The sequence below is a fragment of the Salminus brasiliensis genome, chromosome 3, assembly GCF_030463535.1.
Source record: "Salminus brasiliensis chromosome 3, fSalBra1.hap2, whole genome shotgun sequence".
Classification (NCBI taxonomy): domain Eukaryota; kingdom Metazoa; phylum Chordata; class Actinopteri; order Characiformes; family Bryconidae; genus Salminus; species Salminus brasiliensis.
Window position 1 is genome coordinate 23398537 of NC_132880.1, and position 27643 is coordinate 23426179.

Sequence of the window (27643 nt, forward strand, 5' to 3'; positions counted from 1 at the left end):
TAACATGGTCACTAAACAGTTAGCAGTGGTTGGTGGGTGAGACGCTGGTCTGCTATGGGTGGTGGTGGGTGGGGGGCCTGCTGGTTGGACTGGTAGGTGGCAGCTGGTTTGACGCAGGTAGAGGGGACCTCAGCGGGCAATCTTCCAGCAGGTCAGGCTGGGGGGCCATTTACTCGGAGAAGGTAAAAAGAGAGGGTTAGTTCTGAGAGGAATTTTATGGAGAGCAGAGAATGTTGAGCAGTATCAGAGTGTGTCTGATGACTCTGGCAGATCTGACTATAACAGCCTAATTAAAAGGAGAGAGCCAGAAGGTAACACAGACACGGGAGCACCCTGAAAACACCTGCATCTATCTGCTCCACCGTCAACAAACCTGAGTGATCGCGTGTAAGCAGTGAGACGACAGCTCAAGCATCTCAAAACTGTGCTATACAGTCATTATTTCACAATACACCCTTTATCACAATCTCTGCGCCGTCACACCCGGCTCTCAATAGTAGCGTTTTTGGATTTTCTGTCTGCACCCTTTAACAGTGTGCTCACACTCCCTCAAAACTTTTCATTAGGCTTCAGCACAGCCAACTGGAGGGCCGTTAACATGTCTGGATGTCACTCCAACATGGACAAAAGGCTAGTTTGTCCAAAACATTTGTGTGACCAACTGACCAGGTCTGTTCAGTTTGGAAAGCAGCGGCAGTCGGACGATGAAGCGTAATGTCTGAATACAGGCCGATCCGCTAGGAATCCACCTGTGGTGAGTTTCCAGCTGTGGACAGACTAAAGACCAGCAGCTTCATTCTGGAGGACACTCAGTCCATGTAAACCTTTGCAAAATTACCGAGCGCCCTGAAAGCTACAACGAGCAAAGAGACACAGCCTTGTATTTCTACATTAAGCTACTCAGCAAGACACGGCCCTGAGGGGTCTGTTTCTTAAGGGTTTTTTTAACCAAATCTTGCTGATAACAATATGAGAGGATGCTGACTGAATGAATTAACGTTGATCTTCTAGTTCAGCATTTACTGTTCAGCCCAGCATTCACTCCAGTTCAGTTTAACTCTGGTTTTATTGATTGACTGGTAAAAAATTTAGCAGAGCTTTTTGTCTAGAGTTGAACATGTATAAACTTGATGGTGTGGAAACTCTGGTGGTGAATTCTTGGTGTATTGAGGAAAGGGCACTAGTAACTATTTATGCTTCCACATTAATAAATGCAAACGTGTGATAAAGGTACCATAGAACCATAAGAAAGTATACTGTACATATGTCCAGTGACAAATTAATACACTAGAATCCAGAAGATACCTCTAAGCTGATATACTCTATAGACTAGAATCCAATACATACCTTTAAGTTGGAATACTGTATAGGCTAGAATCCAATTGATACCTCTAAGCTTAGATACGGTATAGACTAGAATCCAGAAGGTACCTCTAAGCTTAGATACTGCATAGACTAGGATTCAGAAGATACCTCTAAGCTTAAATACTGTATAGACTAGGATCCAGAAGGTACCTCTAAGCTTAGATACTGTATAGACTAGGATCCAGAAGATACCTCTAAGATGAGATACTGTATAGACTAGAATCCAGAATATGCCTCTAAGCTTAGATACTGTATAGACTAGGATCCAGAAGATGCCTCTAAGCTTAGATACTGCATAGACTAGGATCCAGAAGATACCTCTAAGCTTAAATACTGTATAGACTAGAATCCAGAAGGTACCTCTAAGCTTAGATACTGCATAGACTAGAATCCAGAAGGTACCTCTAAGCTTAGATACTGCATAGAATTTGAATTAACGTAACTCGCTTGCAAAAATTTGGTGAAGAATTGAAGGTGCCGTCCCAGCAGCGATGATGTGTGAATGCATTGTTTTGTCTGAATGATATTATGATATTATGTGGGAAATGATGATATTAGGTGGCTATTCAGAAGCACTAGATCAATGCATCTAAATTTAGTTGGGGGGGGGCTGATTTGGTCTGATAAGAGGGGGAGGGTAACGTCGATAGGCAGGAGCCTACATGGAGGAATTTTTACATAACACAGTTTTTTTTTTTATCTAATGCACAAAAATATTACACTTTATTAGGAATAATAGCATCGTGTATTTTCTGATAAACATTTTATTCCATTTTTATTCTTATCAGCCAAATACAGTCTAATAAACCACCCCCCTACACCCCACACTGCACCAGTGTGTGTACCGCACTCGATTCCACAGCTCCGGGTCAAATAACCACACTCGCCTATTAACACCCTTCATACACACACACTCTTTCTCTCTCTCTCTCTCTTCAAAAAGCTGCAGCTTGTGTATGAGACTCTGCCCAGTTGCATTCGCTGCACCGTTTCAGGCAGCCCATTCACAGGCGGGCGGATCGGCTCGCTTTAACTGGATTAACGCACACATGCTCGCCTGGTCGCTCTTCCTGCGCGCCATACTTCCATTGCCGAGAAGCCCCTGTTGCCGCTTCCGCCGCTGCTGCCGCGCCGCGCCCCCTACAGGCAGAGCGAGGGAGGTTGGCCTGCGTGACGTCAGGGGTACCACCGTTGCCTCGGCTACGCTCGTGACGTAACGGCTTCGCCTCCAGGGAGGGGAGGTGGAGGGGGGGGAAGGGGGGGGAAGAAACCCACGAGCCACGTGTTCGGTATAAAACCAGCAGCAGAGCGCAGCTGCAGGCAGGAGACAGAGTCAGGAGGCGGTGAGGAAGCACGGCGTGTTCACAGAGCAGTTTTAGACACGGGCTGGATTTACTTACTGTGTTCTGAGGAGGATGGCTGTGACCGAGGCTCGCTGCGATTTGACCTATTGCAGGATGAGAGGCATCGTATCTGTCCTCACCGGTATGTACTGGGGAAAGAATATAAATGTGTGTGAGAGATGGCAATAATGCTAAAAAAAAAAAATAATAATAAAAAAATAATAATAATAAAGTGTACAGTAGTCGAGAAAATAAATTTGGTAAATATTTATTTACATAAAATGCATAATAGAGTTATGGAGTTATACAGATAATGTAGCAATAAGTGTTTTTTATAGTAGCCTAATAATAATGTGAAATGTCACTGTGCTGGACAGGCAGACAGACAGAAGCTCTCCCATTCAGACAGCCTTTATTGAAGTCCCATTGATTTGCACTAGACCGAATATTGATCCACTCTGAGGGTCAAGTTCATGGCGTCCTGTGTTTATTGTTTACTGTGTTAGTCAAATGAGCATCTCAAGGCTTCTGTATGTGTAGATACACATGCCTATGCAATTTATATTTCATGTGATTCATGTATTTATTTGTGTGATCTTTTGGTGAACGGTGTATTTGAGTTTTCGTGGATTTTGACGTCACTGGTACGTTATTATGTCACGGTGGGATCAGTGTTTGAGGCACAGTGGTCGCTGTGAATGAATTTCCTCAGTGTTACATAATCCAGACTTCAATCCTGTAAGGAACACACCTCAAAGTGGGTCCCACATGTAAAATGACCACCCTGTGTGTTTTTGGTGTGGAGAAAACACTTTGAAAAAGGTGTAAAACACTGGAGGGATGATATAAGCGTATTCCTCCATTTGCTAGTGTTGAGTAGGGCTTCTACGCCGACCTCCTCCGGTGGCTCCCCCACTGACGTAAAATGCTTCTCTTTTAACTGCAGCTTTCATCAAAGAGAGGAAGATGGGCTTAAACGACTTCATTCAGAAGCTGGTGTCCAGCCCCCATATCTGCCAACAGTAAGTAGCTCATTTCCTGCATCCGGTTAGAAAGCAAAAGCACACATGCATGCAAATATCTGTCAACACACAGCGCAAATAGTGATAGAATCAGCCAACAGATAGCTGACGGTTTCAGGTGAGGGTTTCAGCTGCCGCCCTGGAAAATTCCCATTCATTCTTTCATTCATCCTGGCTTCTTAGAATGACCTAATGAGGCTGTTTGTTCAACTGAACCCAGGTCAGTGTATTGTGGCGCAGTAATCCAATCAGACGCATGTAACTGTACCAGAGCGCGGCTGTAGATTCCATGAATAGTCTAATCTCTTGTCTTACGCCACAAAGCTCACACAGGAATAGTACCTGCTTTATAGCCAGCCAGCAGCCCAGCCTCCGCCGCAGTAAGCATCTTTGAGTACATCCTGCGTGTCCCCTAGACGAGGATAACTGTCTAATTGTATTAAGTGTGAATAGGGACCGGCTCAATTGGTCTCGGTGTCGGCCATGTAGGTTACTCCAGTGGAAAATTCCCCGCTGCCTCATCTGTCACCTCCAGACGCCAGATTTCTGTCTCAGGGAGAATATTCCAGACTCTTCCGAGACCCTTTCCGAGTGCACACAGCCTAGTTCTACCCTAAGAAAAAACAGACTGGGGAACGATCCCAACAAATACCCAGAACAAACCATAGGCAATACCCTGCCTAAACCATCTGAATATGGCCTGCTAATGTAGGCTAATCAAGTGCTAATCAAGGCTAATCAAGTTTTTTTTTTTTACTGTAATATACTGGAATCTTAAGTCTTACTGCATAAACAACTCCTCAAAAAAATGCATGTTGCAGTTGCAAGCTTTGCTTATGCTGCCGACTTCTGGTGAGGGAAGGCATAGCATTGTCTGATCTTCTCCACTTCAGTTCTCAGGTCGGCTCCTTTCTGAAGATCGACGAGAACCAGAATGAGGAAATGGGGAGAGACCAGGTGTGCATGAATGGATTTATTTATATATATACTTGGATGTAAAACTCAATATTGGAAGAGTTCCATATGCAAGTTACACCTGAATGAGTAAAATAACATCATCTCTTTCTTCTTCAGTTTTGCCTGACCTCCCCCAGGAGCTCTCTAGCAGAGGAAACTCAGTAAGTCGCCAAACTGCAGTCTGCACATCTGCATCCTCTACCATTCGTCCATACAGCAGCAATTCTGTGTTCATTGCGTTCAGCTGGCTCACAGACCTTCTATTTCTTTGTCCAACAGGATCAAGCCATGTGACTTCGACTACCTGAAGATCATCGGCAAGGGTAGTTTTGGAAAGGTGAGCAGAGCACTTTCCAAAGCTCCAAAGACATTTACATTAAAAATGCTTAAATCTGTTTACTGAATTCAGATTCATCACAAAAACGTTTCTCCCTCAGGTTCTGCTGGCCAGACACAAGGATACTGAGCGGTACTATGCTGTGAAGGTGCTACAGAAGAAGATCATTCTGAAGAAAAAGGAGGTGAGGCCTTTTAATGAGCATAAAAAAAAAAACGGTCAAGAATTTCCATTAGACCCAAGTCAAGAACATTCACACTCATTCATTATCTGTCTTTCTAGCAAAAGCATATCATGGCTGAACGTAGCGTCCTGATGAAGAACATCAAACACCCATTCCTGGTGGGTCTGCATTACTCTTTCCAGACCACCGACAAGCTCTACTTTGTGCTGGACTACGTCAACGGGGGCGAGGTACATTGGAAGCAGCAGCAGCAGTAGTAGTAGTAGCAGTGAAAACAAACACCCTACTGTTTTCACATACGTACTTAACCACCTAAATCTTTTCCTTTGCAGTTGTTCTACCACCTCCAGCGTGAGAGGGTTTTCCTGGAGCCCAGGGCCAGGTTTTACGCTGCTGAAATTGCCAGCGCTCTCGGCTACCTCCACTCGCTCCACATCGTTTACAGGTATGCTCTCGTGCTGCCCCCTAGTGGGCGTACTTGGCAGGCAGGCAGACAGACAGAGAGGCCAGCCGACCTGGCCCAGTTTTCTTTGCGGTCAAATTAGGTGTCTGTGTAGCAGCTTTGGCATCTGACTCTGCCCTGCTCCCACAGAGACCTCAAGCCAGAGAACATCCTGCTGGACTCTCAGGGCCACATCGTGCTGACCGATTTTGGCCTGTGCAAGGAGGGACTGGAACCCAACGGAACAACAACAACGTTCTGTGGAACTCCTGAGGTAAGCAGATGCATCCTAGACTTATGTTCACTGATCCACCATAAGGCAATTATGGTGAATTTTTCCACTGAATCAATTGTGCCCTGAATCATTTTCTAATGAACTGAATCTAATCAAATCAAGGTCAAATATTTACACCACAAGGGGTTACTATATGACCACATGGAGGTATGTTTGGTCTAATATTTAGATATGTATTTGTTTTTTCACAGTATTTGGCACCAGAGGTCCTACAGAAACAAGCCTATGATCGCACAGTGGACTGGTGGTGCCTTGGGTCGGTCCTTTATGAGATGCTGTATGGATTGGTAAGCAAGAAAAAAAAGCTACAGCTGTCCTTAGTAACATTTATTACCACTGTAGGCTTTACAATTAGTCTAATGTCTCTCTCTCTCTCTCCGTATTTCTTTCTAGCCTCCTTTCTACAGTCGCAACACAGCTGAGATGTACAACAACATCCTCCACAAGTCTCTGGTGCTGAAACCCAACGTGTCTAACTCTGGACGTGAGCTGCTCGAGGGTCTGCTGCAGAAGGACCGGACCAAGAGGCTGGGAGTGAAGGACGACTTTGTAAGTGTCTAATTCACACCATGTGCATAACTCCTCAACGCTTAACTACAGCCTACAGGGACCTGACCGACTTGTGCTTTCCTTTAGCTGGAACTCAAGTACCACAGCTTCTTCTCGCCTATCAACTGGGACGACCTGATGGCCAGAAAGATCACCCCTCCTTTCGTCCCCTCAGTGGTAAGAGGTGTTTTTTTTTTTTGTTTTGTTTTTTTTGTTTTTGGCTTGCTTGTGCACTCATGTACATGTATGGGGTGCGAATCTCTGGCAGTTCGATTCTATTACAGCTCTATTACAATTAAAAAGGATTCAGTGAGTGACTCATGAATCATTTTCTCGATGATTCATTTGATTCATTTACCTTGTTTTGCTACAATGCAGATTTTTTTGAATACACTAAATACTCAAATGTGAATCAGGAAAAATAATTATAAAGTGGTGAGATACAGACACCAATTATTTGTTTTAACAGACACCAATTTATATGTTTAGACATTTATTTTGGCTAAATAATAAGTGCCTACTCTGTATTTACTGTCATGAAATGAATAACTTCTTTTTAATGTTTAAAATGAATGAACCAATAGAAATGGTTATGTTTCAGTGCAATAACAATAGTACATAACGTTACTATTTTGGAGACGATGGATGGCAACAATATTGTAATTTATAGTATATTATTATTATTATTATTATTATTATTCATTCTAATATTCTAAAGCCAGCACATTTAAATGTGTGAATACATGTGTATTCATGTATATGTATGTATGTATGTGTACATATATGTGTATGTGTGTGTGTGTGTGTGTGTGTGTGTGTGTATAACACTGTTACTTTTATCGAATTCACAGACCGGTCCCACCGACCTTCGGCACTTTGACCCCGAGTTCACACACCTGCCTGTGTCCACCTCCCTGTTCAACACAGACAACCTGCACGTGACCAGCAGCGTCCGAGAGGCAGCCGGCGCCTTCCCTGGCTTTTCCTACGGACCTCCAGCTGATCTTGCCTTCCAGTAGCCATACCCTCTTCCTCCCATCACACAAACACACTCTCCCACACACACATACACACAGACACGTACACACACACACACACACACACACTTCCCCCATTCCGGACTACAAGCCGCAAGAGAGACAAGAAGGCTGCTTCTTCAGCGCACACGAGGGACCAAGAAGGAGGAGACTACTGTTATCTTTTTTTGTTGTTGTTGACGTTGTCGTTGTCGTCGTTCTCATGTTTGGATTGTTATCATTGCTATTCGGATCACATGTACTGTATGAGCGATGAGGATCGGTTTGCCGTGGACGTCTGTGACCGCCCACGCAGGGTTTTTTGGATATCTGCAGGATCATATCTTGGACTTAAACCAGGAGCAGATGCTGAGCGTGCCAAGTTTGTGTCGGGGACCCCAATATCCTCTGACTGCTGTACGACTGGACTAAGCGCTGTGGATGGAAAACTAGGAAGTGCCTGAACATTTTGAAAGAATGAAAATAGTAATAATAACAATAACGACGAGGCTTTTGGCCACATGGCCCTGTAATGATGGTGGCACCAGCTACTGGGCGAGATGCCTTTCAGACTTCTCTGGGGTGGGGTGGGGGCGGGCTTTTGCATATGATCAAACTTTTTGAGACATTTCTGACAGACGTTTAAGAGAAGACGTCAAATGAATGGTACTCACTTGCATTATTGCACACCGGGGATGAAAAGGATCAAGGAAAGTACGGCTTACATGACTGACGTCTTCTAGGCTCTCTAAATGACAAGCGTCATCCTTGCTAATCAGCTGCATTTCAGCATTGTGGCGCGCACAGCATGTTTGGACCCACGCATGTGTTAAGACCTACAACGCAGCTTTTCCCAGACTGCATCAGAGCCAGCTGCACTGAGATGCTGCAAATGAAGACGATTTACGATAACTTCAGAGTTTTATTGCATTTTGCTTCCCTTAATATATCATTTATTCTTCCGCTATCAGACATAGGTGTGATCGAGTTAGACCGACAGAGTAGATCATGAGTAGATCATCTTCGGAACCCCCCGAATGGAGCTTTGTGTCTTACACGTACTTCCTTCTCCTGTCTTTCTCCACAAGCCAGCACTTTTTTTTGTTGTTGTTTTTCCACTGTACTTGTGTTACTGTATGTGTGATAGGTCATTTGGCTTGTTCATAGAAATATATATACTATCACTTTATCATTAAACAGAGAATGGGCTGTATATTTTGTACCAGTGATGACATTTACATTTATTTGTTAGCGTTTTAGCGTGGTTGTCTGATGGCCTGTACTCAAACAGTATGGCTCACATACAGCTCTTCTAGGTACCGGCACAGGAAAAGAACTGTGAATAGTTTCACGTGCACTGGGTGCCTGTCCAGCTAATTTATGCATATTGTCATTCTCCTGTGTGAGCGTGTGTGTGAGCGTGTGTGCGTGTGTGTGTTTTCCACCCTTTTCCCCCACTTGTACGACTTTCCATTTGGACAGAGACTACTGTGCAATAAACTTGAGATGTAGGCGGTAAGCGCTTTTCAGATTAGGCAATACGGCATCGGGTCGATAGCGTAGGTGCATGAACTTAAATAGGCAAGGCCTTTCATAGGGGGCACCTTTTTGTCACAACCAGCGAAGGCGTGTGCATTTCACTATGTTCCTTCACTATCGGACCAATGCTACTCTCCTCCATCCACTTTAGAGATGTGACGCAATACAGTTTAAGTTTATTTTCTTCCATATTTGGAAGTGACGACTTTATTTTATACTGTTTTGGTTGTTTTTTCTTTGTTTTTGTTTTTTTTTTTTTCTTTCATGTATATTTATTTACATGCCATTCTGTACTATACGGTTGAACCATGTTGGAAATCCCTAGGTCTATGAAATATTTAATTGTGATCTTTATAAAAATGTTCAATAAATTCTTTAACAAACACCCACATCTGGGTGGCTAAACTGGTGTGTTCCTGTCGTTTCTTGGCAAACTCGTACTGCCATCGTTCACGCAGAAGTCAACTTCTGACCTGCTTGCTGGAGTATATGCATAAACACGTTGATCTGAACTGCCCCTACAGCAACGCTGAAAGGAATGCTGAATACTATGAGATGAGCTTAACACCATAGAAATCTATGGCCAAGGCACACAGCCTGTGGTCAGCAAAAGGGAGTTAACAGTGAAGGTGTTAATTACCCTATTTTTAGTGCAGTGAGAGGGTAATAGATTTACACAGAAGGAAGCCAGGACAATAAACCATAGAATGGGAACAATCTGGGAGACAGAAGGCTTGTCTCTGCCCGGTGTGAAGGTTCAAGATCACATTTGGAATGTACGTTACGAGTGTGTTTTGAGGCCTATGAGCCTGTGGGGAGGGGGCCCAACACTGTGCAGACCGCTGTGCTTTCCTCAACCTTAAGGCCTTATTCGCCTTATCTGGTCTAATATGCAGGATCATGGCAAGGGGCTCCTGATCTAAGCCCTGTGTTGCTCTGCCTTCAGGAATGAGATATGCTCAATAAAACAAGCAGATGTGACTTACAGCCCTCTCTAGCTCCATATGAGTAGTGCAGATGTACCATAAAGAAATAAAATGATGAGTTATTGGAGTTCAAGGTGTTCACGGAAGGTTGTCAGTAATAAAAGAGAAATATTGCCATCAGAAGCAACTTTTCATAAAAAGAAATGTGCATCTTTTTATGATGAACATGCAATACACTTCTTTCCATTTCAGTTTGAGCTCATTGGTGCACCCTGGACCTACCCTGCTACTACTAATCCTAATAATAATAATAATAATAATCACAATAATAACTAGAAAAAATGCAGCTTCTAAAGGAAACACAGAACGGTTGTGCAGCTTAAGTGGTTCCCACCTCCAGGCAGTTGCTAGGCTGTTGCTATGTGGTCAGTAAAGGTTTTTTTAGGTGATTTCTATGGTGTTGTTAACTGATTACTAATGGTGTTGCTAACTGGTTGCTATGGTATCACAGATGATTGTTGTAGTGTTGCTAGGTGGCAGCTTGGATGTTGCTCTGGTGTTGCTAAGTGCTTGGCAGATGGGTGGTCCTATAGTGTTGCGAGATGATTTATCTGCTCAGATTTATCTTGCTCGGGTGATGCTGTGTGGTTGCTAAGCAGCTGCTATGGTGTCTCTGGTAGTTGCTCAGGTTGTAGCCAAATGGTTACTGTGGAACTCCATTTGGTTGGTTGGGTGTTACCAGTGTATTTGTGTCATCATGACATAAAGAGTGGGCACATGTGGTCAGTAAGGTAAACTGTATTTGCTAAAAGGTTTCTATGATGTTGCTATGAGGTCGCTTTGGTGTCCCGGGTGGTTTCTATTGCGTTGCTAGCTGGTTGCTATGGTGTAGCTAGGCATGTGCTACGGTATGGTGATGGTACGGCTCTGGCGTTGTTAAGTGCTTAGCAAATGGATGCGAAAATGTTGCAAGAAAGCTGCATACAACAACAACTAATAATAATAATAATAATAATAATAATAATAAATGCAACTAATTGTAGATGACTTTTCATATACGTAACTACTTAAAATGCTTTAAAAATAAAAAGCCTAAAAAATAAAATCCGAAACGCACAACAGAAAAACGTAATAAAAAATATAATATTTATTGGAAAATATAAAAACCCTCTCGAGGTGATTCTGTTTTTAAAATGTATCTATTTCCATTGGAATTAACGTAATACTCCACCGATCTCTTTTCTGCCAAATAAATAAAATAACCCTGTCGGTGCGGCGCACGCGCGGTGTGCGCTTCCTGCTGCGCAGTTGTCCCTGACAACACGGAGGAGCTCGCGCGAGGGCGTTAGCCGGTTAGCGCTAGCATAACACGGACGCCTGAGTGTCATGGTAAGCGTTAAATTCCTTTACTTGCGCAAGACGCGGGTTCATTCCCCACCTTAATGGAGGCACTTTTACTGTCGGCCTGGCGCTCGTCCGTTTAGTCGTGCTCAGTAACACACGCGGTAACACAACCTGACGCGGCTAGGCTAACTAGCTAAAGCTAAAGGCTGAGTGAATAGGAGTTAGCAGTTAGCTAGCTAGTGCTAGCCAGCAGGCTGAGCTGAAGAAAAGTTGGATTGTTGGACTTCGTTGTGCTGTACCGCGAACAGAGGAGCATGTTCACTCTCAGTAGCCCTTTAGTGGTGATTTGTGGCTTATTTAATGCGACATAGGCAGCGAATAGAGAGTGTGGGTCTGTACCCGTTAACGGGTCTCGGTTGCATGTAGCTAGCTATGCTATGTGTTGTGCATGCATGCATTCATGTGTATATATAGCACAACGTATGTTTGTTGTGTGTGTGTGTGTGTGTGTGTCTGTGATAGCGAGCCAGCGAGAGAGAGAAAGAGGTCAAAAGACAACAAGTGTCTTGACCAGCAATCACACACACACATACACACACACACACGTATCTACAAGTATATTTATGCATATACACACATATATGCTTAAGCTGCTGCATTTCTAAAAGTGGAACAATGTAGTGTTAGGAGTCTTGCCCAGAGACTCTTATTGCTGTACCCAGACCAGGAATCAAACCCCAGTCTCCCTCACTGGCAGGTATACTGGTGTTATCCCTTGCGCCACACCAACCACCATATATATAGCAGTACAGAATGTGAGACAAAATAAACTCACATAAACATAAAGTCAGTGGTGAGACTGTTCTGTTGGTCTGTGAAGTTAGAATGAGACGTTAGAACCAGCAGATCACCTGTTTCTGAACTAATGACTGCTTCAATGGGGGTGAACATAAAGGGGGGAGTACACCACTGTCCCGGAGTCCATCTGGAGCTGTAGCTGTTCTGAGGTGTAGCAGTATATTGGTATGGCTAATCCGAAGCTTTTTTCCCTCTGTCTTGTGCATTAGTGTACCAGGATGAGCTGTGATATGCTGAATCAGCGTGCACCTTTTGTGTACTAACAGTGTCAATGGAGTATTTCAACAGAGCCAAAAATCCCCCTCACTGCTAGTATGTAAAGCTTCAAGCATGTCGTTTACTCTCCAGCCCATGCACTGCGTTTATGAAAACGAGGCTGTAAAAGCAGCCAATTTTGAAATCACCATCATCTCCTTATTCATATTGCAGTTCTCAGGAGTGTTACAGCTCCTTAAGATCCTCAATTTGGGCTGGGCAATTAATCGAAAATGAATCAAAACCATGTGGATTATTTCGATTTTTGTGTAGTCACGTGACTCTGCCCCGTCCAGTCTGTGACATTGAAGGAACATGGACGAGACCTCAAACACCAAGCCAACTGTGCAACTCGAGCAGCTTGTGTAATTGTTTATTAATCGTGATACTTATTTGAGGTCATATCCCGTAGCCCAGCACTAAGCACAATACAGGGCAGCCAATCCGGCGGCAGTTGTCAATTGGACCAAATGTGGTGTTTCATGAACACCAATATACGCCAATAAATGTAATTATAATCGAAAGGCTGTGCCCAAACAGAGCCCACACAGAGAAGAGCAGGGAAACTGCAGTGGCCAACAAATAACCATATTTAAGCAGCAATACACAAGAAGGGGTGCTGTTGACACTGGTGTACTGATCTTTGGCGCTTGGCCCGCAGCCTTGTTCCTACAACAACAGTACATCAGTGCACGGCGTCAAATGTATTGTTGAGATTATACCACAGTGTCGTTATCGCCATGTATTGATATATTTTAAGATAAAGGGGACAGAAAATAAATATATATATATAATATAGTCAGAGCCATTATAGTGCAATATTGACACTGACTAAAAAAAGGAAAACGGGCAGTTCAAGCAAACAGGTCCTTAGCAGTAAAAACATACATAATAATTTCAGTAATATATATACATGTATATAAGTCACAGACATCTTAATTTCCTCATTAAACTGCTAGTTTGAATCTGGACATTTCTAGCTGATTTAAATCCCAAGATAAAATCAGGGTTTTTTTTTTTGTTTTTGTTTTTTTTGTTTTGTTTTATTATTTATTAAATTTTTTTCATATATTTTTAACACCACTAACTGTCTGCCCCTCTGGAGATTATATCACTCATCCTAGTACAGTGAGTATCAACAGAGCTAGCAAACACGGCTAGCGACACTGGAAACTCCATAGTGCGTTTCTGCATATACAGGAATTCACAGGCTCTTGCAGGTAGTGTTCGACAATATTTTAAATTTGGTTGTTTTGAAAAAAAAAAAAAAAAAAACGCTAAGTACAAGTCCTCTCAAGACAATGTACACAACATTACAAACACCCTGCATTGACTGTCATCGGCAGCCAGAGCCAGGGAGAGCACAATTTGCTTTGGTCTTTTTCCCCGGGCACCTGCCACTTTCTTCCAAACTCATTGCCAATGACGTCACATCAGCGGCAGTTCAAAAAGAGGCGGTGGCTGGTTGCACATGTGAGAGGTGGCATGCGTCAGTCCTCTCAGTATCTTTATTGTTACATGTGATATGGGGAGAGTACCAATGAGCGGGTTGGGTAATTGTCTGTCCAAAATTGGGGAGGAAAAATTTTGATGCGGTTACGATGATGAATACCAAGTTTGCCTCGAAAAATTAAATGCGACATCCAGACTTGCAATTGGCTGATCAAGCTGAAAGACGATCAGTATTGACTCCAAATCAGCTTGTGTCTATTAATAATATAAGAAGTTTTTTACATCTTAATACATTACCCTAAAGGTAATAATCAAGTTGCCTTGCATCATATACTTATATTTTGAATGTTTGATGTTTGAATGTTTGATGTTTGGCACAACATCAGTTATAGTTTTAAAATAGATCTTTAATTTGGTGCATTAACCTTTGTTTAAAATTAAAATTGCATAAGCTCCCCCCTCCCATCCTTGTCTGTAAATGTAATTAAACCACGTGCTGACCCATTTTTACTTTATACGCCAGTGTAAATGGAAGACGAACGGGGATGACTTCGAGGCTAGATCTTATCCGTGGTCAGCTTTTTGCATGACAGCTTGTACCGAAACATTTAATGCCCCTGAAATAGTCAGCAAATAATACGCACTGACTAGTTTTCCATGAAAGTAGGTTACAGCGCATGTAAGCAGAGGCGGATGCGTAATCCCTGTGCGAGTGAAGGAAAAGGGAGGCATCAGGTGAGTGGTTTTTGATGTGCGTGCCTCACCTGTCATGACTAAGCTCACCTGTCCAGAGAGTGCAGAGGATTAGCGGCAGCAGATATGCACCTTCTTCTATGGCTGCTGAGTGCTCCACCATACTCTGCTTTATGATCACACAGTTGATAAGGGCAGGATCACAAGTCAAGTATCATCTATGATAAGAAGAACGCAGAGTATATAAAGAAAGCTGTGCCCACACTGTCTGACTGTGCTCTCACATGCATGTTTGACACAGGGCCTGCACGAAAGCAGGTGTTGCAGTAGACAGTGAGTGAGCAGAAGCTTCTGGCCAGCCTGGTGAGGACTTTACTGCCGTCATGGACGAGCCACAGGATGTGTCAGAGTTGCCGGTGAGTACACAGAAAATGGATGTACTCTTTCTGGCTGATCTAGGAGCTAAATCTAATGGTAGCTACCCCTTGCTGGTGTACAGTTAAATGCTGGTGTACAGTTAGATGCCTCTAGCCCTTCATCAGTGGTCAGTTTTTGAACACAACACTTTTGACTGGATATATTTGGGTAGTGGACTGATGTGTGTTTAAAAATACAGGATACATTATTAAATATTCTGTGTACTCTTGAAAATAGAATTAGCTGTGTGTATGTATATATGAATGTGTGAGTGAGTGAGTGAGTGAGAGAGAGAGAGATACAATTAGTCCAAGTTGTGGCAAAAATGAATGAATGAATAGACAAATATTTCAATAAATACCAAAAAAATACACCAGCCCCCTTTGTTTTATATAAAGCTGTAAAAAGGTTTTTATAATTTAGTATATCAAGATTGGATTTGCAATAACTGAAATATCTAAAGTCTCAAATGATCTTTCCTTTCAAAGTGGAGATCAAATTTCAAGGCATATAAGGTGCCTTGGTTATACATGGATAATAACAGTATATTGTTGATCATTGACTAATTTCTTGTTATTCTTCAGAAAGAAATAATAACAAATAAAATAATAAAATCAAATTAAAAATACCTTCTGGTGTTTTCAAACTGTTGAATTCTATGGTAATTCGTGGTACCTGTAATTATAACAATGGTCAACTTTGTTTATTTAATAGGCGAAAAAAGCTCGGCATGAATCAAAGCCTTGTCAGGAGCAGAACCCGAGGTAAAGTCTTCCTTTTGTACTTTTCCTGTTAATCCTTGCAAACATTGAGTGTCTTTTGTTGAAGGCTACCTACTTTTACCTCACTATTCCACCACTACAAACGTCCCTCACTGCTGTTGCCCATTTTCCCCATTTTACTCAGCGAATGTTGAGTTAGATTAATGTAAAAATCAGATGAATTTCAATCTGGCTGTTCAAAGTTGAAAGTGGCTTAAATCAGAACCGAACGTCAGGTTCAGTGTGTGTGTTTTTGCCGTTCACACTGCCACACAGATAACACATTTGAGTCACATATGACCAAAAAGATTGGATTTGGCCTTTTTTTTTTAATCTGCTTTGAATGTAGCCTTAAGGGTTTGGGGGAGGAATAATAGGCATCCGTGTGTGCTAATGTTCAAGCAAGCAGTCACATGTTTACCTTTAAAAGCATGACTAAAATGGGATTTTGAAGACTGTTGAACGCCATTGCTTAATTGTCCAGAAGGAATGTCTCTGTATTTATGCCTACAGGCATAACTTTGTACTCTGTCCCATTGCCATTCACTATGTCTTTATTCGATGGCCCACATTAAATTCATTTCCAGTGGATATTAACCACTCATTAATGATCAGATCTCTTGACAATACAGAAAACATCCAGATTTCCAGATGAGGTGCTAATTGTTTGTGGGATTCTACAGCGAGACTTTTCATGTATGGTATTTGTTGTTTTGTAGGGATGAGGGTGCTAATGACAACAGTAACTGCCCTGACAGGAGGGATCCAGCTGTTTTAGGCTCAGAGGTCACCACTTACCCTCCATCATCTGCCACTCATTTGGATACAGGTGAAGCTCAATTTTTTATTCTCCAAAATCAGATTGTGGCAACGTTTGGAGTCAAAATATGGAAAAATATTCAGCAGTATACAGTATTACCATAGGGGTGGGGTTAGTGTGAGTTGCGCCAGGAGAGGAGATAATCTATGGTTATGTGGTTTCGGTACAATTTCATCCTGCATTATATTTGGAATACTTTTTTTTAATTCTCTAAGAACACATTTTAACTTTGCAATTGTGGTTGATTTAAGTGTTGAATGATGGGTAAAAATGGCAATTCTATCCATTCAAAATCTAGTACACAACACATTGTAAATACTGTGTGTGTATGTATGCGAATATATGACAGCTTGTTCTTTAATGTCTGTCAGTTCCCGGACGTCAAGAGCAGTCAAATCAAGACGTATCAAGAACCAAGCCCTGTGACACAGACAGCTCCTATAGTGACAAAGGTTTTATTATAATTAGTGTTGTTATTATTATTATTATTATTATTATTACACAAATCATACAAGGCATTGTTTGAAAAGGATCAGAATTGTAGTTTGTTTATAAATTGTAATGGAATATAATGTAACTTTTATATTTTTTTTTCCCTTCTCCCAGTTGAAACATGCAAAGACCTCACGGCTACAGCCGCTGAATATACCTCACAGATGTACCAAGGAAGCAAGTAAGAGTTGAGCAATGCTCTGACATATGTACTACGGCAATATAACTGTTACTGTTATCGTGATGCATTGGCCCAGTACACTATAATGAGTGAATAATCTTAAGTGGTCAGTATGTCTAGAGCACTAAACAACTGCATGAAGCACAAAATTAGCGAAAAACTACAAAAAAAAGCAGTGTTCAGTAACTGCATAAAAAGCTGTGAAACAACCTGAGGCACAACCTGTTTGTCGTGATTCAAACAATCAGATGAAAACACTCTCCCTCTTTCTCAGTCCTGCAGTTACTGCTTATGACAGCCAGATGGCGTTCCCTTCACTGGGCCAGTCAGCTGCATACAGCACCTTCAGTCAAACAGGCCAGACGTACGGCCTGCCCCCATTCGGTCTGTTCTCTCTCCCTCACCCACACATGCATTCATTAATTCAGCTGCCAGCTGATGCCACTGCCATGCCACTGTAACACACGCTCTCACTCTGCATTTAAACCATTTAATGAACTCACTTTCCTTCATTCACGTTTCAGCTCACTCCTGCTTCTTTTCTGCTGTCTAATCATCTTGTTCTGCATTTTTTTTTTGTCAATTCTCTCCTTGTTTTTATTTATTTTTTTGGTTTTCTATTGCTCCATCTCTCCGTCCATGCCTCTGTCCGTGCCTGACGACAGGTGCCATGTGGCCAGGCATTAAGAACGAGGCAGGGCTGCTACACGAGGTGCCCCCTGCTGGCCAGACGGGGTTTCTCAGCTTCAGCTCAGCCTATACTCCAGCCCCGCAGGGTCAGGCCCACTACTCCTACCCCAGCCAAGGCAAGCCTGCTGCTGCACTCTCTCTGTCCTCCTGCCTTTCCCTCCGAGCACTGTGCTTGCCACCGGCCTGTCAATGGAGGATTACAGTCTGGCATACAGCTGTGTGTTTGAAGTTTACAGTGTAGCATTCTCAAATACTAGGGATGTAAATCACAACTGACTGTGATTTTGAAATTAGTAATATAAATGTTTACTACTATACAGTTTAAAATGATTATTTTGGTACAAAAATTTTCTATAACCGAATTATAACTATTCTATAACATTGTAAGATGAATAGACTTGGATCACTGCCTTAAGATCAATGCATCACATTGCTCTCATGCATATTCATACACTTCTATCGAATGCAGTACTGTGCATTTGACATGTTCCCATGATTCACCCACCACCATTTCAATCATTTTCATAAAATGTGTCATTAATATTCAGATTAATTATGTGTTTTAATTCCTGGCAATGTTTATCACTTCTGAAATCTGCTTCATCATATTTGCTGCTTCATCTTTTCCTCATGCTTCTCTGGATATTTGCTTTAGGGTCCTGCTTCACTACATCCAGTGTGTACACCAACATCCCCTCAGCCACTGCTGTCACGACCGCTACAGCAACTGTTACACACCAGGTGAATTTCTAGCTGCTAAAGTAAACATAGCGGGTAAAAGTGGCCCAGGTCTGATTTGCTGCCCAAATCCGGTTGTCTTGTTTAGTCGTTCACATTGTCTTCTTAACGTGGAGTGGCCGGCATGTGTGAAACAATAACCCGGTATGCGCATCCAACACGCACACAGCTGGCCTTTTATCCATGTTTACAATTAATACTCCTTGCTTGTGACATTTACTTGCTGGAAGACCAAATGTAAAAATTATAGGAGGAAGTGCACTTAGTTGCTGTGTTTACCTGTAGAAGACCAGAGAACAGGATGCTAGCCAAAGCACAATCATAAAGAAAGCAGACATGCATACCAGATAACATCTGCGTAAACAAAGCTCTTATGACTCCTTCCTTTCTCTCTTTTCCAAGATATCCTTGAAGGAACCCTGATTTTGAAGAGCCATTTGTTAGTTTTCCTGTTGAAAAGTGGTTGGCTTATTTTTTTTAACACAACGCCCCCGCTCTCTCAAGTTAGCTTGACATAAATCTCGAATGAATTCAGACCAGGCTGAACTAGCATTCCACTTATCGGAGTTCAGTGATTGCAACCAAACTGAGAGAGGAACAGTTTACAAATTCACAGGTTCACAGAGCAGTTAAAAGTGGACCAATTCTTATTTGGGCAACTGTCCCATGTGCAAACACATTTAATGTTGCTAGCTTTCTTTACTCTATTGTCACTTGATAGTTATACCATGATTGTTAGACATTGTCGGGTGCTTTACTGTACAGTATATATCTTAACCGTTTCCTTTATTGGGCACCATGAAAGTAAATGATGACTCTTCATTTTCTTCGACAGGATTTTTCCAGCTATAATTCTTTGGGACAGAATCAGTTTCCTCAGTACTACGTCCCTCCCCCCAATTACCTTCCGGCTGCAGCGCCCAGCAGTGAAGGCGATGGAGCCGGTGTGGTGGTGCCGAATTACACAGCCGCCAAGACCGAGGGCAGTGCCACTGCAGGCCTGCCCAGCACCACAGGTAGCCCACAGCCACTTCATAAAACCTATATATATATATATAAATGTTTATGGTGATAAAAGTTGGGATAAAGCATATAGCTTGGAATTATGAGGGGAAACTAAATAAATTTAGGATAACGATGGAAAAACATTAAATCTTATTTTAACTTGAACAGAGCTGGAAAAGTTCAATTTCCCAACTCTGTATGAATAATTTTATTGTTAACTTTTTTTTCTTAATGACTGATTGGAGCTGTGTTCTCTCTTAGTCACATCTCCTGGTGTTGCCCTCCCAGCTGGTGCAGCTCTGCCAGCCAGAACTCCGCTCTCCACAGCGCCTCGTGACCAGGACGAAACTGCCCGCAGGAACCCGCCCAGCAAAGCTAAAGGCAAAGGCAAGAAGCCTGACAGCTCCCAGTCTACTGACAACGACCTGGAGGTATAAACTGTGTTGATGGTGTTTAGTCCACATATGGAATATGTGTATATTTGTAGTAAATAAGTCACTGTTAATCTTCTAAGTTTTACTTAGAAGTTTTACTTGCAGTTTTACTTGAAGTTCTAATCTAAGGTCTTCTCCTTTCTGTCACAGCGAATCTTCTTGTGGGATCTGGATGAAACCATCATCATTTTCCACTCTCTCCTCACAGGATCATTTGCCCAGAAGTTTGGCAAGGTGCTGTTAATGGACAAAGGACATAATAATTAAATTAAGTTGTTTTGATGTTTTGAAATGTACACGTTTATAAGGGAGGGGGGGGTCTGTACTGTTCAGGAATGGCATGCTTCAATGCAGATCAATTAAATGGAGGGCAGGCATAGGATTCCTTTAGTGAACAGACAATGCAGTAAAATAAAGTACAGCTCTTCAGGCCAAATAACTAGATTCTAGTCATGGTATAATTTATGGTTGTTTTTTTCCTTTTCTTGTATTAAAAGTGATTTTTTTTAATGAAAGGCTAATTGGGCATATAATACATTTTTGAAATGTTTAAAAGTTTGTGCTTATTTTTGTAACATGACGGCTAAACTGTGTGATGTATTCTGGTTGAGATTTGTGCAGAGTCTGTGCTGGTGTATTTGAAATTGGGTCTTTTTCCCCTAGGATCCGGCCACAGTCCTAAATCTGGGTCTGCAAATGGAGGAGCTGATATTTGAGCTTGCAGACACTCATCTGTTCTTCAATGATCTGGAGGTGATGCCCCTTTCTCTGCTGTTATGGGGTTTCTGTGTTTTTATTTTTTTATATGATTTAAACAATGGTCTGTTTCTCTACAGGAGTGTGATCAGGTCCATGTTGAGGATGTAGCCTCTGATGACAATGGACAAGATCTAAGGTACTGCAGGACTAGTCCACTATTGTTGATTCGTATTATTACATATTACAGATCTGATCGATTAAAGTGAACAAATCTTACATACATACACCAAAGCATTGGGGGGTTGTGTTCCGTTTTGTTTTGTTTTTTTGTTTTGTTTTTTATATGAAAATCGTAATAATATAATTTTGTCATTCATTATTTAACATATACTGATATACTTTAACTCAGTCAGTCTATAGACGCTTGCTGATTTGTTCTGCATACTTTGCAGAACTGACAGTGCAGTGATGAATTTAGCAATTGGTAGTAATTTAGCCTTTGTAGAAACAAGGTAGTCACAAAACCCCTCTTTTTCACCTTTAGTAATTATAACTTTGCGAGTGATGGCTTTAATGGAGCTGCTGGGGCAGGAGGCACAGGCTCCACCACAGGAGTGCAGGGGGGAGTGGAATGGATGCGGAAGTTAGCCTTCAGGTACCGCCGCCTTAAGGAGATCTACAATGGATACAAAGGGAACGTTGGAGGTAAGAGAACACAGTCTCACTCAGTCTACATTGCTGCTCTTAACTTGGAATACCATTCTTCTGTGTTCTCTGGGTTGTTTTAATAACAGAACACAGACTTTGTGTGTTTTGCTGCGTTTGTCGTAAATGGTCAGTTACCACACACAATAATTTCAGCCCATTTCTGTGTAAAACTGATTTAGAAATTGTCATCTGGCAGCTTCTGAATTGTCAGTGAATTTGTCTAAGTAGAACAGATTTTTTTCAGTCACAAAATAACTCTAAATCTAAATTAAAATAAAATTACACAATAATACACAATCAACTTGGTGCTTTCTGCCATTTGTCAGTGGATACCGGGAGATGAGATAAATGGAGCTGATTTTGAATGTTGGAAAGTTGTATAACAATGGATTTAAAAAAAAGTAGCTTGGGTTATTTCAGCTTTGAGTCACAGATTTTTCTTTTGTTTGTCAGCACAGGGAAAAATCTCAGGTCTCAGGTAATTACAGTATACAGATGCAGCAGACAGACAGAGATTAGGTTGAAATACACTGTTATTATGTCATGCGTTACGAGTTGTAGATGGCTGACTGTGAATGTTCTCTTTCCCTGCAGCTCTGCTGAGTCCCCTGAAGAGGGAGCTGCTGCTTCGTGTGCGCTCTGAGATCGAGACAGCGACTGACAGCTGGCTAAGCACCGCTATCAAATCCCTGCTGCTCATTCAGTCGAGGTGAGGCCCATTGTTCTAGGCTGAAGACAGTAGCACAGACCTTAATGTTCTACACTACCTTACAATTATCCAAACACACTTCATTGGATTTTGTTCTCTGGGTAGTGCGATGGTTTACCATGATACTGTTTTGTCACAGTATGAATTTATGTATTAACTGCATATATCATAAAGACGGATTTATACCAATTATAGTGACAATGTTTATCTCCATTGTGCAACCTCTTCATAAGTGACTTTAACACACATGAGTTGATTGATTAGAATTTAGCTGAGATGCTTTCTCAGTTTATTTCTCATTTCTCCAAATTGCAAAGCGACCTCTAGCCACACAGATGGTCACTTGTAGCATTTGTAGGTTACTATCAATGATCTCAGCTTAAAAAAAGGAGAACTACAGGAGGGGTAATTCATTCTGCCTACTTCCCCACATTGAAGTGAAAACTACTGTGGTCTGCACTTCCTAACAGGATAACAATAAGACAATGTGAGAGAATTGGCACAATAATAAAAAAAAATAATAATTAAAACATTAGCTGGCGTTTGTTCTAGTACTGCATGTAGCAGAAGAAACTATTACTCTGCAGTGTACGTCTAATATCTTGTTACATGATAGAAGTAACATTCCAGTTTCTTATTTCCAGAAGTACAGAACTGCCTTCTGTAGTGATATAGTACACCTATGACTGCTAAACACCAGCATCCCTTTACATTGTAGACATTTCATTATAAACAGACTGATAGAAATGGTACAAAATTACAATGGGGGGGGGTGGTGTAAACTTGCTCTTTCAGATATAAAAGTGTTTCAGTGTATATGAACTAAGTTTAGAGTGAGTGCTGATGGACCCTCTTGGTCTTGTGTGCAGGGGCAGGTGCATGAATGTTTTGGTCACCACCACGCAGCTGGTTCCTGCTTTGGCTAAAGTTCTTCTCTACGGCCTGGGGGATGTGTTCCCTGTGGACAACATCTACAGCGCCACTAAAATAGGTACGTTCAGATCCACTCAACATCCTTGCTTTTTTTTTGTTTGTTTGTTTTTTGTTTGTTTTTTTTCTTGAGTCTCACTTTACTTGGACAGTCATCACCTGACATTCAGCTTCAACATTCAACTGAATGTCTCTTAAATGCAACTGAACTTGAGTGTAAATGCCTGACTGCTGAACCCTAAAAAGGTATAATTAAGGTTAGGGTTAGAGTTATGTGTAGAGTTGCATTCAACACAGGTTATTTACATTTAAATAACATTACAGTTCAGTTGCATTTAAGAGACATTCAGTTGAATCTTCTTTGAATGTCAGATAACAAGGCATGGACAGATGTGCAGATTTTATAACAGTGTACTCAATGTACAGCCATTAATGTCTAAACCACCGGCAATGAAAGTGAGTACACCCCTTAGTGAAAGTTCCTGAAGTGTCAATATTTTGTGTGGCCACCATTATTTTTCAAAACTACCTTAACTCTCCTGGGCATGGAGTTTACCAGAGTCTTTAGAGACCAGTCAGCAGGTCTGGAAGTAGTTAGAAGTACTTGCTGCATAAACCTTGGTAGTTACTGGATACTAATCTTTAGTAAGATGAAAGAATCAATGGAATGCTAAGACTTTTTTTGTTTGTTTTTTGTTTGATTTACAGGAAAAGAGAGTTGCTTTGAGCGCATTGTGTCCCGCTTTGGGAAAAAGGTGACCTATGTGGTTATTGGAGATGGCAGAGAGGAGGAGTTTGCAGCTAAGCAGGTACAGCACTCACACGCAACCTCTCAACCATTCATGCTGTGGATACCCCTCACACTTTTGTTTTATCTGCTTTGTTCAAGTAGACTGGAAGCAAAGATTTGAACCATTGTGTGGTTCCCAGGTATTAGGCTGCACTGTCAAATTTCAATGAAATAATTAAATGCTAAGAAAAGTTTGGATGTCCATATCTTTTAAATTCCATGTGTATAATGAAGGAAATGCTCTGTGTTTGTGCAGCACAACATGCCCTTCTGGCGGATCTCTGCTCATGGGGACCTGGTGTCGCTGCACCAAGCTCTGGAGCTAGACTTCTTATAGAGGCGGACTGACTGGAGGGAAGACCCAGGCTGTCTGACAGTGATAAACCACCTCACGTGCTGGAGGGAGGTCTCTGGTCACACCCCTGCTCCAAACACACATCCACCCATCACCTTATGGACACCTGCTGGGAGCTGATTAAGGCTGAATTTGGAAAGTCAGTGCTTGTAAACTGGAAAACACTCGTCGCTGACGGACGGCTCTACATCCTCCCCCCTCCCCTTCTCAGTCTCAGCTCTCCACGAACTCTAAGGCAGCTAAGTTACCCTGGAGCTGAGCCTGGCACTGCTACACACCTCCAGAGACGTGATCCGCACAAACGTGAGGATCGCCAGAAAAATAGTGACCCGCTTACTGCCGGCCCACTGCAAAAGGGCTGCTAGCATAACCATCTCCATTACAACTGGATTCACCAAAGGAAAGACCAAAGGTCTGCACTGGCATGAAAGCTTTGGGTGATTTTCATTTTTTTGATTTTGAGAATTTATTCTCTAGTTTGTGTTCTTGGTCATGCTCATATTTGCTTTAAAGGTCGTCTGGACTCCGATTTTGGTTTTGCACTCATTCCAAAGCGTGTAGAGGACTGGATCTGTCGAGAAGCCTGATTATGTATGTTGGTAGTACAGTTTTTTCTGTTATTCAGATTTTTGTGAATTTGCTCTTCTTTTTTGCGCCGGTGCTCCAGTGGTACACACAGGGTTTACCATAGACCTCAGTTTATCGCCGGTGTCTTTTAAACAGTTCCTCGTGTGCCACACGTCTTTGCACGTGAACCCTCAGTATCAAAAACAAGCCCATTTACTTCACAGTTAGGCTGTTCAGTAGAGTTTAATAGAACTGCATTAGATAGCAGGACCAAGTGTTGGTATTGGTTCCATATAAATGTTGGTGTTACCTTTCCAGTCAGTCACAGGTCCTAAATGTGTCAGATAAGCCTGTTTGGAAACTTCAGTTTCTATGCTCACAGTCCGAAGTGTCCTTTTGAGGGAATCAAAAGCACCCTCTTACTAAGCATTTACCCTTGGGTGGACCAGAAGCTGAGCTTGGAGTACAGAGCATCTGATGCGGCGGGTGTCGCAATGCGTATTTCGACACCAAAGCCTCGTACAACTGAGGGCAGTCACACTTGAGTACTTGTACACATGAACCAACCACAGCGGGTCACTTCTTAGTTCACAGACTTCAGCGGCGGACTTTTGCAAGGCTATGCGTGTTGGTCATTTTGAGCGGCAAAAAAAAAAAAGTGGCAGAACTTGTAGTACCTCCGCTCCGGCTCATGAGTAGCTCATTAATGACTTATATTGTGGGAAAAGGAAGTTGTCTGTGCAATACGTTTTGATTTTCGGTCGGTGATAAATGTTTAATCTGTTTACCTGAGAGTGTGTTAAAAGCAGCGGCGTAAAGAGGAGGAGGAGGAGGGTTGATTCTGTGAGGTTTCGACTGAACAATACTGAGCCTAAAGAAAAAGAGCATTTTTGATTTACACAAGCAGCTTTGACGATTACGAATGTGTACTCTCCATCTGTGTGTGTGTGTATGCTTGTTTTTGTTTTTTTGTTTTTTCCCTGTAATTATTTATATTGTGCCTTTTACCTATAAACTCTACATTTAATGTATCATTGTAAAGGGATTTACTGAAATATGGCAAGTCATGCTAATATGTTTAAGGTTTTTGTGTGCATGAGTGTGTCTGTTTCTCCTTTTGTTTTTATTACCTTTTTTTTTACATTTCAGAATACCGTACATGCGCTATTCTTCTCATTTCCTCCCGTCCTGTCCTCCAAATGCTGTTTCTTCCCCTCATGCATGCAGTTCTAATGCAGCTGACCCCCTTTAGTGAGCATAAAGTGACCTTGAGCTTTATTCTCACCCGCATCACTTTCGAGACTTAAACAATGCATGGACAATCAAACGAAGCTGTACAACTCATCCGTTTGAGATGAGATCGTACAGTTCTACAGGTTTTGGGTCGGACCTTGAAGCCGTTAGCACGTCCAGCCCGGAAGCGTGGTCAGCGATGACGTCCTAGTGTTGTTGATGGGTGTCTGTTTGGGCCCCCTGCTAACAGGTTTAGTCCTTAGGCCTGGTTCCGGATGTTTTCTTTCTGTCCTCGTGGCATATCGTACATGTGACGTGTTCATATATATTTTTTGTTGTTGTTGTTTTTTGTGAGTTTTCTTGTTTTGCCTGTGTTGTTGGTGAGCACATTTCGAGTGATGTGTTTAATTTGTGCTGAAGAATTTGGGCTTCTCGTGCAAAACTAGGCTTGAAAGCACCATGAAGTGTCGGAGCTCAGAGATTGCCCCTCTGATTCAGGACCGTGTGCTCTAAAGAATTACGCAGCTACGACAAATCATTTACCCCTCGCTTATCCTGTGTGTGTGTGTGTGTGTGTGTGTGTGTGTGTGTGTGTGTGTGTGTGTGTGTGTGTGTGTGTGTGTGTGTGTGCGCGCGTGTGCTAGGATTTTCTCAGTTAGAGTGGCTGTCGTGGAAGTGTGAATGAACTTCTTTTTTTTTTTTTTCCCTTTCCTCAAATACGAAAAGTTAGGAGGACTCTCAAGCTGACAGAACTGGCTCAACTTGACTATGTTAAGTAGGAAATTTAAGTAGTTTATTCAATATTGTACTCAAGTGAGATGCAATTTCCACTTTTTCCTTTTTTTTTGTATGGGACCGGAATACTGTTTGGCCCAGAATTTTTTTTTCTGTGTACTATAAGAATGTTTGTGGCAACGTAAATAAAACCTTTTAAAGCTGGATCTGGTGGTCCTGGTGTCTTTCATCTGTATAAAACCTTTTTAGGTTTTAACCTGGATGACAAGGGTTATGGAATCCGACAGCATGATTGGTACAGGCTGTGCATTTAAGGCCCCTGGGAACCTAAAGCTGGCCCCCCAGTGTAAAGTCTGTGTTTCACTGGTATTGCTTTTCTCCTGATGTGGAATGGGTGGTCCTTAAAGTGGGTCAGGTTTATATTCGTACACCCCTGACCAATCACAAGGCCAACCTAGCATAGCTAAAGCTCGAGCCATGACTGAATGAGCGCCTACCCCACATACCCAGCGGCTGGGGCCGGGAAGACCCGCTGCCCGCCACCAACCTATAAAGTTTGTAGTCAGGCTGTAGGGAAGGTTTTCATCTGCCGACTCACGATGCATGAAGGTCATATTTGTGCAGGCGTCGCTGATTTTCCTGGACTGCATTCGATTTCCAGGTTCATTTAATGCCTCATCTTTGCCTTTTGAGTATCATGTCACCCGCCAGTCACTTAACTGTTCATTGTAACACAGTAAACTGGCACTGCATGTGAATAAGACAGCATGTAAACATTTTTAGGGGACTATTAGGGTGAACT

At 42.1% G+C, this 27643-nt stretch overlaps 2 protein-coding genes across 3 annotated transcripts; both read left to right on the forward strand.

Annotated features, from left to right (window-relative positions):
- Positions 1-2678: 2678 nt before the first annotated feature.
- Positions 2679-9454, forward strand: LOC140551854 (serine/threonine-protein kinase Sgk1). Its single transcript, XM_072675609.1, has 13 exons — positions 2679-2850; positions 3655-3730; positions 4624-4687; positions 4805-4848; positions 4967-5024; positions 5125-5208; positions 5307-5438; positions 5541-5653; positions 5801-5924; positions 6137-6232; positions 6339-6494; positions 6582-6671; positions 7346-9454. The coding sequence occupies exons 1-13, from the start codon at positions 2781-2783 to the stop codon at positions 7511-7513; spliced, it is 1275 nt and encodes a 424-aa protein (XP_072531710.1). The 5' UTR covers positions 2679-2780; the 3' UTR covers positions 7514-9454.
- A 1828-nt stretch (positions 9455-11282) lies between these two features.
- eya3 (EYA transcriptional coactivator and phosphatase 3) lies at positions 11283-26815 on the forward strand. Of its 2 annotated transcripts, XM_072675612.1 has the most exons (18): positions 11283-11364; positions 14879-14993; positions 15709-15758; positions 16475-16584; positions 16947-17027; positions 17182-17248; positions 17523-17632; positions 18594-18679; positions 19512-19692; positions 19943-20112; positions 20266-20349; positions 20779-20868; positions 20952-21010; positions 21359-21519; positions 22117-22231; positions 23101-23222; positions 23870-23970; positions 24208-26815. In XM_072675612.1, exons 2-18 carry the CDS (start codon positions 14961-14963, stop codon positions 24286-24288), a joined length of 1701 nt encoding a protein of 566 aa, XP_072531713.1. In that variant the 5' UTR covers positions 11283-11364; positions 14879-14960; the 3' UTR covers positions 24289-26815. The 2 variants fall into 2 exon arrangements, with proteins under 2 accessions (XP_072531713.1, XP_072531714.1); XM_072675613.1 differs by lacking the exons at positions 11283-11364; positions 14879-14993; positions 15709-15758; ... (2 more) ...; positions 17182-17248; positions 17523-17632 and adding an exon at positions 17724-18054.
- The last annotated feature ends 828 nt before the right edge of the window (positions 26816-27643 follow it).

Coding starts and splice junctions, on each gene's coding strand:
- LOC140551854 (XM_072675609.1), top strand. CDS start 2,781: ATGGCTGTGACCGAGGCTCGCTGCGATTTGACCTATTGCAGGATGAGA. Junction 4,849..4,966: donor TCTCTAGCAGAGGAAACTCA/GTAAGTCGCCAA, acceptor TTTGTCCAACAG/GATCAAGCCATGTGACTTCG. Junction 5,439..5,540: donor ACTACGTCAACGGGGGCGAG/GTACATTGGAAG, acceptor TTTCCTTTGCAG/TTGTTCTACCACCTCCAGCG.
- eya3 (XM_072675612.1), top strand. CDS start 14,961: ATGGACGAGCCACAGGATGTGTCAGAGTTGCCG. Junction 14,994..15,708: donor AGGATGTGTCAGAGTTGCCG/GTGAGTACACAG, acceptor TTTATTTAATAG/GCGAAAAAAGCTCGGCATGA. Junction 16,585..16,946: donor TGCCACTCATTTGGATACAG/GTGAAGCTCAAT, acceptor AATGTCTGTCAG/TTCCCGGACGTCAAGAGCAG.